The 9,832-nt window shown below is 47.6% G+C and overlaps 6 protein-coding genes across 6 annotated transcripts; 2 read left to right on the top strand and 4 right to left on the bottom strand.

The window, feature by feature from the left end:
• Positions 1-8: 8 nt before the first annotated feature.
• Positions 9-717, bottom strand: LHYA1_G008340 (uncharacterized protein; the record flags this gene model as incomplete). Its single annotated transcript, XM_031153260.1, has 2 exons — positions 9-537; positions 584-717. Coding segments are annotated over 2 exons (663 nt in total), but the record flags the coding sequence as incomplete, so codon positions are not given.
• Positions 718-728: 11 nt separating this feature from the next.
• Positions 729-1,927, bottom strand: LHYA1_G008339 (uncharacterized protein; the record flags this gene model as incomplete). Its single annotated transcript, XM_031153259.1, has 2 exons — positions 729-899; positions 950-1,927. 2 exons carry the CDS (start codon positions 1,925-1,927, stop codon positions 729-731), a joined length of 1,149 nt encoding a protein of 382 aa, XP_031001367.1.
• A 698-nt stretch (positions 1,928-2,625) lies between these two features.
• Positions 2,626-3,538, top strand: DODA1 (4,5-DOPA dioxygenase extradiol; the record flags this gene model as incomplete). Its single annotated transcript, XM_031153258.1, has 2 exons — positions 2,626-2,760; positions 2,807-3,538. 2 exons carry the CDS (start codon positions 2,626-2,628, stop codon positions 3,536-3,538), a joined length of 867 nt encoding a protein of 288 aa, XP_031001366.1.
• A 304-nt stretch (positions 3,539-3,842) lies between these two features.
• Positions 3,843-5,074, bottom strand: ERG26_0 (Sterol-4-alpha-carboxylate 3-dehydrogenase,decarboxylating; the record flags this gene model as incomplete). The annotated part of the gene is made up of 2 exons (XM_031153257.1): positions 3,843-4,586; positions 4,745-5,074. 2 exons carry the CDS (start codon positions 5,072-5,074, stop codon positions 3,843-3,845), a joined length of 1,074 nt encoding a protein of 357 aa, XP_031001355.1.
• A 1,762-nt stretch (positions 5,075-6,836) lies between these two features.
• Positions 6,837-7,984, top strand: JLP1_2 (Alpha-ketoglutarate-dependent sulfonate dioxygenase; the record flags this gene model as incomplete). Its single annotated transcript, XM_031153256.1, has 2 exons — positions 6,837-6,903; positions 6,954-7,984. 2 exons carry the CDS (start codon positions 6,837-6,839, stop codon positions 7,982-7,984), a joined length of 1,098 nt encoding a protein of 365 aa, XP_031001364.1.
• Positions 7,985-8,279: 295 nt separating this feature from the next.
• On the bottom strand, positions 8,280-9,566 carry LHYA1_G008335 (putative 4-hydroxy-2-oxoglutarate aldolase, mitochondrial; the record flags this gene model as incomplete). Its single annotated transcript, XM_031153255.1, has 6 exons — positions 8,280-8,447; positions 8,508-8,627; positions 8,679-8,970; positions 9,031-9,293; positions 9,346-9,401; positions 9,464-9,566. 6 exons carry the CDS (start codon positions 9,564-9,566, stop codon positions 8,280-8,282), a joined length of 1,002 nt encoding a protein of 333 aa, XP_031001356.1.
• Between the last annotated feature and the right edge of the window lie 266 nt (positions 9,567-9,832).

Genomic DNA, 9,832 nt, shown 5'->3' with positions numbered 1-9,832 from the left:
TGCGACGCAGTTTTGCGGGCCTCGTCCTCGCCGGATTTGCCGGCGAAGCGCTGCAGGTCTTCGGGGGGCGCGTGCAGGATCATCATGAGCAGGTGGGAGATGAGGATCGTGCGGTGTGAAGCGGGGGATATGAAGGAGGAGAAGGAGACGAGGTCGCGGTAGAGCTCTGTGTGGGAGGTTAGGAGACAAAGGCGGTGCGTGGCTTTGTGGGAGGGGTAGAATTTCTTGGAATCGAGGAGGGAGTGGATTTGGCCCCAGAAGCCGTGCAGGAGGGTTAGCGTTGTTAGTTGGATGTCGATTTGGGGGGTGTGTTGGACTAGGGATTCTGGACTGTGCATGGCTTCCATGAGGCTGGGTGGAGGAGCGGTAGGGGGCTGGGATTTTAGGTAAAGATCGCGCCAGGATGTGGCGGACTTTGCTAGCCAGAGGTCTCGAGATGCTGGTAGGTCGAATTTGATTTCTGTAAAGGTAATCAGGGGAGGTTTTTGGAGGGCAATTGAGGCATCAGTGTCGTGGATGAAGAGATGAAGGACAAGTCTGAATATCAATTAATAACTAAAGTAACCGTAGTTAATGACGAAACTCTTGCCTTTTATAAGACTCTCTTTCTGTCCATTTACTCCATTTCGACGCCAAGACGGCGTCGGGGTCGTTTCTCTCGGGCATGAAGTGTGATGGCTGTCGTGGGGCGGCAAATGCACCAGCTCGACGAAGCATCTGTAGATCATTTAGCTAGCTAATGGATTGTCGATAAAGTAACTTGCGCTGATAACCGGTTGTCCAAAGCTTTCAGCAAGCTCCATCTTCCTCTTGAATCCGCTCCATAGCCCGATATCGAGACATATGACAAACGCCTGAAGCGTCTGTAGGTTGCGCGTGAAGGTGTTGTTTTGCTCCCACTGCTAGCATCAGTTTACGAATTTTCAAAAAAATCATAGTCATAACTAACAAGTTCAACGACAGTATTCCTGGCTACTTCCTGGAGTGCCAATCCCATTTTCCAGATAGAAGGGGTTGATATCAAAGTTGACCCTTGAGCAATCATGGCAAAGTACAGTTGGGGGATAGTTCTAATTGGTACAACAGATGCGGGATGAATCAGGCAATCTATTTTGTAACTTTCCTGGAGGAAATATATCTGGATAATGGTGTTCAGTAGAGACAACGATGGGAACGACACAACTTTTTTCGGTGGTCGGGGAAGACTGAAAAGTAGTCCTAGCATTTGGTCTCGGATCTTAGAGTTTATACAGCACGATGCAAAATCATCAAGGCTTGCATCTGGCGATGGTGCGGAGAGGATTGATGGGATGCTTTCTTCATCCAAGTTGAGGTCGTTTTGGTCACTAAGGTCCTGGTCTTTTGGAGTCGGAGTCCATAGCCATGGCGATCTCTCAAATGCAGCATACCGTTTGGCCACGTCTCTCGGTTTATTGGAGGTTTCGCTTTTCTGAGGACGAGGCGTGCCGGGAGATACAAGGCTATGGTTCATTTTCTCGTAGTCAAGCTCGACGCTGTCCAGATCTATGTCCCACATACTAAAGTCAAGATCTTGACTGAAGTACGGATCTGGGACCATGAAGCCAGGGCCATTATTGAGGCCCACATCTCCAGACAGAAAGGAAAAATCGTGAGCTGCCGCATCAAAAAACAGTCCGGTTGCAAGATTCATAGGTGCTGTTGCTGGTGACGGCTGCCGCACTTCTCCAATAGACTGGTCCATTCCATCCCGGAAGCCATTCGAAACTGCCTTCTCGGAGCTTTGATATACTCGTGTATCGAAGTCATTTAGTAGACCAGGCTCCGTTGTAGAGCTATTGCTATACTCGTCCTGATTGACCGATGTATTTTTAGAAGAAAGAGAAATCGCCGCGCCGAGAGAGCCACTCGCTTTATGTGAAGACTTGTGCGCTTTACTCGGGGCCATTTCACACGAGATGTGTCGCTTTTGGCATCTTGCGCAAGGCTTTTCATCCTGACATTTAGTCTTGGAACTAATACAAGCAAGACATGCGGTTGAAACTCGTTCCGCCCGCTCAGACCGAATTCCGGCGTTATGATCATGGCCGGCCTGATGCCGATTCAATAAATCCGCTCGATTGAAGCTTTTTGGGCATCGATCACATTTGTGAGGTCGAGCGTTTTCGTGACTTTTCAAATGTCGGTTCAAGTGGTCGGCTCGCTCATATACTCGCCCACAAAGATGACAGTGATGGGAGCTACCTGACTGCGGGGAGAAACGTATTTGTGGGGTATCCGAAAGTCTCCGGATCTCATTTTGTTCCAATGGCCTGGGTGAAGAGGTGAAACTAATGGCATCGCACAGTACATCCATTCGGCTGAATTTCGAGATGGTAAAAGGTGTCCATATGATAGTATTATGGAAGTTGGGAGGCGGGGAAAGGAACAATGTGGAGGTGGGGGGCGGGGATCTTAAATAAGTTGGTCCTGGACGATCGACGATGCAGCCGAGAGGGGCCGAGAAGCTGCTCCAAACCCTGAACTCTAATCTCGAATCAAAAAGTAGAGGCGTATTGTAATGTAATGGCTTTGACCCTTTAATGCACAAGTAACCTTCGATAGCCGTCCATTTTCGCTGTCATTAATAAGTTCGGGACTGTACTTATGGCTTTCACGCCCGTGCATTTTTTCTCCCATGGCTCGACCATGATGTTGGGCGAGGAGTCGGAATCAGCAACTTACTGGAAGAAATGCGGAGATGAAGCTCTTGCTAATGGTATCAAGCATGTTGTTATGATGGTAAGAGCCATTTAAGATGCCCCTGAATGCCTCTGACTTGAAGTAGGGAGCACACTGGGCTGCTGTTGGCGACGAGATCCAAGTTGCTGCCAACCCCAAGCCCGATAAATCACCTGTTGCCTATGTCCATCCATCAAAATACGCAGACTATGAATTGAACCCAGATCTCCCCATGGCAGACAAATGTGTGGAACTCCTGAATACAGCTGGCTTCAACGCCAAGAAGAACACGACATTCGACTGGATTCACGATACTTACCTGATTCTCATTAGGATGTTTCCCGGTGGCTGTCCTCCAACTACTCTCATCAGTACCAATGCCCGATACGACCCTCACTACCACATCAAAGTCGGAGATGCTCTGTCGTGTTTGAGAAAAGAGCAAGACAAAGTACTGTTGATCGGAACAGGAGGTGCTGTTCACAACCTGTACCGCAACAACTGGGGTCAGATGATACGCTACCGTGATAACTTCGCCTTGGAAAATCCCCCAGAAGCAGCATTGATGGATTTCAGGCAGGAGTTTGAGGATGCCATGATACATAATTCGGGTCCAGCTCTGAGGAGAGCCATTAGCTTGCTGATGAAGCTGCCGAGCTATCGAGATGCGCATGGGACGGATGATCACTTTATCCCAGCATGTTTTGTTGCTGGGGCTGCTGGACGGAAAGAAGATGAAGGGACGAAAGCCGTGATGGGTGCTGAGGATTGGGAACTGCAAAATATGTGCAACTCGCAGTTCACTCTTGGATCGTGGCCTAGAAGTGTTGATGTTTGAACCATTATCTATGTGAATAACATCCCCACATTGCTTTCTTTCAAATGTGTCGACTTTTCTCCGGCTCTCAACGTGGGTTGTGACTTTGCTGTTAGGCCGTGACTATTCATTTGGAAATCATTGATTTATTTCGATCTAGACAAAGAATTGCTAAGTAATATATAAGTGGATTTCTTATGAGATGGACAGTGTGCCATTCACCTGTACAACTCACTGTCATAGCATTGTCTACAGACAAAGGGAATAGAGACCCCACTTCCCCTCGATCCATAAACATCAAACAATGTAGAGAAAGCGATGCCCATCACGCGGTTTTCTTCGATTGGGTAAGAAAAGACTTCCCGCTCCGGAGAATTCCTTCCTGCAAAGTGACAAGGGGTCTGTATCCCAGAATCCTCTTCGCCTTATCAATCCGATATGTCCTTGTCATGCAACTATATCTGATGCCAACTGTGTTTATGTGCGATTTCTTGCGACCGAAAGAGGTGAGCCAAACGATCCATTCTGCAAGTACCGCCATCATGAGCCCGGCCCATCTGGGTATGGTCCGAACATCTTTTATGTTGGTAGGATATCCTGCGGCATCTCCAACTGCTCGTGCAAATTCCCAAAATGGGACATGCTCGTCGTTGGTTATGATAAATCCCTCCCCAGCAGCACTCACCTTGTTTTCCAGTAAACACTGAGCAGCTAAGATATGTGCGTATATAACATTCTCGATGTAGGTAAAATCGTAGAGGTTCTTCCCAGTACCAATTTGGACTTTCAGCTTTCCAGCCGCAGCAGTCTCAGCGAGGCCTTTTGCGGTTCCTTCATCTTCGCCAAATATTGCCGAAGGTCGGATTGATGCTGTTAGCATTCCACCATGGGTGGTGCTGTTTGCATCGAGTACTAGCTGGTCTGCCAATGCCTTGGTGTGGGAGTAAACTTCTTTTTGTTGTGGGAGGTACACGAGTGGTAGATTTTCGTCTGCTTCGACCAAGTCGCTGATGGCGTCGTGGACGACGGAGGCGCTTGATGTGTACACAAAGGCTTTCGTTCCTGCTTGCTACATATACTCTTAGCATAGTTTCATTCAAATGTCACACCAAAATTGAGCAATCAGAGCTAAGGCGTGTAGAGACAGATTGATTCATGGAGAAATCCGAAAAACTTTGGAGAAATCTGTTCGAAATCTTGACATGCGCAATAGAAGAGCTAGCCTACCTTTGCGCCCTCCAAGAGATTGCGAGTTCCCTCGACGTTCACTTTCAAGTATAGACCAAGATCCAAGAGCCCCGCTGGAGGCGAAGCTGTGTGCAAGATAACTTGAGGCCTGACCGTGCGAAGAGCAGCACGCACTGCTTCCTTGTCCGTTATGTCTACATCGTGATACTCGACAAACGGAGACTGAACGCGGTTTTGAGCTGTGCGCAAATCAAAAACTGCGATTTTGGGCGAGGGGTCGAGCTTCAGTAACTCGGTGACCATGCGACGACCAAGGACGCCGCAGCCCCCAACAACGAGAGCGGATTCAATTGGCGGTGGCACACTCATGATATGTTTGAAAAATAGGAGACAGTAGTACTTGGTAAGTGAAATAGATTGAGAAAATCCAATAGTCAAAATTGGAGGTTGTTTACCTGTGTATATGACCGCGTTGTAGGCACCCCGTGCGGCGCAAAAGGATTCCCTTTAAGGTTATTGATAATGCCCTTCGAGCAGTGCACACTCTGTTTGCCAAGTCAAGTGGCTAGGGTAGGGGAAGTACTCGAATCCAGCAGATCTCTTGATTATCACTATAATCCCTCTCATATTAGAGGACACGAGACTAGATACTGCAGCATCGAATTTTGCGCCGCACGGAGTAGACAGGCGAGCACTGAATGCTGTTGATTGTGTCGACGAAGCCGGGATCCTGGTATAGATTTCCCCAAGGTCTGGCGACGTGAAGATGGAGGCGATTGAAGTTTAGAGAGAAAGTCGGTCAGATGTGAAAGCAGCGCGCAGTGAAGTGAGGGCAGATTTAATCACTCGAGTAGCTCAGTGCACCAGGTGTGTACTCCGTAAAATCCAAGTGGCACGGGCCGCACCTAGTGTTATTTTAGGTACAGTACTCGAGTACGCTGGAAATAGCGGGCGCCAGTGCGAGACCCCTTTCTTGAACGAGTGCCTCAGGCTCTTTGTATGCATCCCGCATCTGCAAATCAACCAACACCCCCCCGTAAGGTTTTACGGATCAAAATGCAGCCAAGGACATATGCATTTATACAGTCTTGTCTGTAAGGAATGCTCGGCCACCTGTTTTAGCAGCAAAATAGAGGGATGATCTCCTCCGGAGACTGGAATACACCTGCCCATCGCGGTTTACGTTTTTTCAAACCATCTATCCGTACCCAGCTAAAGAGTTTTCTTATTGAATGACTTGTATGTTAAACCTTCCTGGGCATGAGTTTCTTTCCGACTACTTTCTCACCACTCAAACAGCTTTAGGACATGATGGTCCATTCTTCAAGCCATGATGGCGTCTACAGGTTCAACTGCAGATCGTATTCGTAAACTGCTTATGAGGAAGACCAGACAGACCACGATTCTCCGCGGTACCCCCATGCTTAGGAAAGCGAATATCCATGGAGATTCTTCGTGAATGCCTGCATCCCGAAAACCATATTCAATTGAGAATGCGGATTTCTGCGTCATGGTTCAAGCCAAAGTGTTTCCAGTTATCGTTGATGCATCTTCGTCCAACGAGCTCGGTGACTTGGTTGATAAATGGACGAAGCTTATAGGAATCATGTCACAGTCTGAAAATCTCAATATAGCCTAGAGAGGTACCTGCTCTGAAACCCGAGTGGATGCAAAACCTGGGCGAGTGCCGTCGCGTATCGCAGCGGTAGATATTCTTTCGAAGAGTAGTACTCGTGTGGCAAACACATCATACTCGAACAAGTCCTGTGCTTACCTCGGAACTATGGTAAGGATTGCCTAATAGCCAAGGCGGGTGAAGTGAGCGATGTTGGCCGATCATGGACTAATTGGTGTCGGTACTGAAACTGATCTTCCGTCTCCATTAGCTTATTATCACAGTATAAGCAGAGGGTTACAAGCACCGTCGGAGTCTCTCCGAAATCGAATGATATCTGACACCTTTGAAGATATTGTAAGGGTTGGCCCAAAGAGTGGGGTAGCGATCGGGAAGTCATCCCGACTCATCCGATCCTCACCGAATGTGGGATCTGGCGATAGCTACAAATGGCAAGTTACATCTTTCAAGTTTACAGTGTGCGATACCGATACTAACAAGTCTTCAATTAACAAAATGCCAAGCACCATTGAAACTCCTGAGGTTACCTCAAAGGCCGGCCCTCTTTTCCCAGATTATCTGCGTAAGTTTCACGGAAACCACCTTATCAAACACACACTAACAAGCCAATAGCTCATTATGATCCTCTCGAGAAAGTCGAGATGGTTGGAGCGTTTAAGCACGTCGATCCAGGTCATCGGGCAAACTCCTTAAAGCGAAATCTGCTTGCCGGTGCAACCAAAGTTGCGGATCTGAGTCCTCACGTTGGAACTGAACTTCACGGGGTCAAGCTCAACGAACTGAGCTCGGAAGCTCTCGATGAGCTTGCTCTGCTCACGGCCGAACGGGGTTGTGTAGTTTTTCGCAACCAAGAGGAATTTTTGAACTCTGGTTTCGAGGCGCAGAAGAAAATTGCTGGGCATTTCGGCCCATTGCATGTTCATGGCTGGATGCCACACGCCGAGAAGGGACCAGCGGAATTTGTCATTGTCTATGACTCGACCGAGGATCTCCGATTGCGAAGATTTTGGGCGCGGAAGAACCCAATCCAGTTTCATGTCGACCAGTCCCCAGAAGCGCAACCACCTGGAATGACTTTCTTTGCTGTTCTGGAATCGCCACCCGGAGTCGGCGGTGACACTATCTTTTCCAGCACCGCCCGTGCCTTCTCTAGGCTGTCGCCAAAATTCCGTGCCAGGCTCGAGGGACTGACTGCTGTTCATTCTACAGATGCTCAGATTAGTAGGGAGATCAGCGATAACAAAGACAAGAGCGTTGTTCGTCGTCCAATCACACGCTCTGTTCATCCAGTTGTGACAGTTCATCCAGTCACAGGCGCCAAGAATCTCTTTGTGAATTCCTCATACACAAGAAGCATTGTGGGGTTTGACGACGAGGAGTCGGATATGATGCTCAAATTTCTGTTTGATCATATCAGGGGTGGGCATGACTTCGCTTGCCGTGTGAGATATGAGCCGGGAACGGTAGTAGTCTGGGACCAGCGGTCATGTCAACACAGCCAGACATTGGATTACCCGGCTGGGTCGAGACGACACGCCTTTCGCCTAACATCGCTGGCGAATGTTCCAATTCCTAGCAAGGTCGACGAGGATGATGATGGATGCAGCCTTGAGGAGGATCGTGAAATGCTTGGCCTATGTTAGACTTTTGAGCGTGCATCTTTTCTAGAGACTTTTGCATTTAATGTTACCATCTTCTTATTTTAACAAGTTCAAAGCAATTGCAATCTATTCCATAATTTGTATACACAAAAAGCACGATGTTTCTGTTTCTAATGTTCCAATCGCCTACTTTAATTATCATCCCTGAATTCCGCCGCCAAAAATGGGCGTGCCTGCTTTAGAGCTCAAAAATAGTCACATAGAGGACTTCTTGATCAGTAACGTGTTTAATAGCTCACAGAATTAATTATATAATGTCTGTTCAATTTACAGTGATCTATTGTTTTACTTTGGCTTCTAGCTCAACCTCAAACACTATCAGTTCTCTCACCAACTTATGCGCCATTACCGCATCTCCTTTCTCTACAGACATCGGCATCAGCGGGCGCCTGGGCTTGTTCTCGTAGCCAAACAAACGGTTGAGCAACATTTTCATCCCCGCAATCTATATAGATTGAATATCAGCATCTTCTAGGGTCTGGGCTAATATGAAAATAAGTCTTACACCAATCTTGATTGCAACACCATCAGCATTCGCAATTAAGTTTTGCACTTTCTGTGCCTCAACATATGATCCTGTTCCTGGCGCTGCTTGACACAATTCCCAAAGCTTTACGCATGTTCTCTGCCACGCTCGTTAGCCTTCTCGTCACCGTTCTCTTCCTTTAGGACCTACCGGAGCAAAATTCGCAAGTCCAGTAATGGCGCCAGAAGATCCAGAAGCCATCGAAGGCAGAAGAAAGTCAATAAACCCATCGATTACCAAGAACGGGGCTGTCTCGACCTTTCTTGGATATTGCTTCTGAAACGAAGGCTCGTTCACCGAAGCTGTTATCCGGGTGAGTTTTCCAACGGCTCCACACGTGAGCTTCACACCGCAGATATTGGGTGCTGACTTTGCGATATCGATGATAAAATCGCTGTCCATGTCGATACCTCCCGAGACACCGGGGAAGTTATACATCATTCTTTTATATCGCCATCAGCCACAGCACGTGCCAGCGACATCGCCGTACGAGATCACTCACACTGGAATGGGAGACGCTTCAGAAATATCAAGAAAGTAAGTTCTCAGGGCCGCCATGTTTTCTGCAATTAAAGGGCCGGCATAGTATCCCGGCGGTATAGCAATCGCAAAGTCTGCACCTGCTGCTGCTGCATCTTTAGCTAGTTGGATTGACTCGCGAGTGCTGGCTGCGCCAATTCCTGCAACAATGGGGACCGTGTTCAAGTTGATTTCGTCGAGGGCCGCGCGACCGGCGACTATCAGGGACGTACGTTCCAAGGCGCTCTACAGACTGTTGTTAGGTTGACTTTTGAAAGTTAATTGAGATGAAGCCTACGAGATGAGGCGCTTCCCCCATGGTTCCTGATATTACAGGAAATGTTCCGGCAGCTGCTGTGACTTGATTTTAAGGCAGTCAGATCATCTATTCTTTCACCGGAAAGATGAGTTCTTACATTGGATATGTTTCTTGAACGCCTGGAGATCCAAATCTTCACTTCCATCCTGAAAGAAAGTCGGGAGAGGTGTATAGATCCCTTTGGGTAGAATTCTCGTCATCTTTTGGAATTGGTGATTTTAATGAAAAGAGTTGAAGATAATTGGAGATATGTTTCAAAGAGTTGTCTCGTCACCAGCAGCCCTTGTTGATACTGTTCTTAAAAGGTGAAATTAACCTTGAATCGCTAGTACCTACCTGTATGAAGCCTTTGGTACAAAGTTTTACATCAATGATTGGTGCAAATCAATCAACAGAGATGTAGTATCGGTTCGTAGCCGAAATAGCTACAAACTAAGAGCTATGCGATAAGACGGATAGGCTGTAT

Source organism: Lachnellula hyalina, assembly GCF_007821495.1.
Source record: "Lachnellula hyalina strain CBS 185.66 chromosome Unknown contig00252, whole genome shotgun sequence".
Classification (NCBI taxonomy): domain Eukaryota; kingdom Fungi; phylum Ascomycota; class Leotiomycetes; order Helotiales; family Lachnaceae; genus Lachnellula; species Lachnellula hyalina.
The sequence above is the reverse complement of the archived record's forward strand: the minus strand, read 5'-3'. Positions and strand labels throughout refer to the sequence as shown.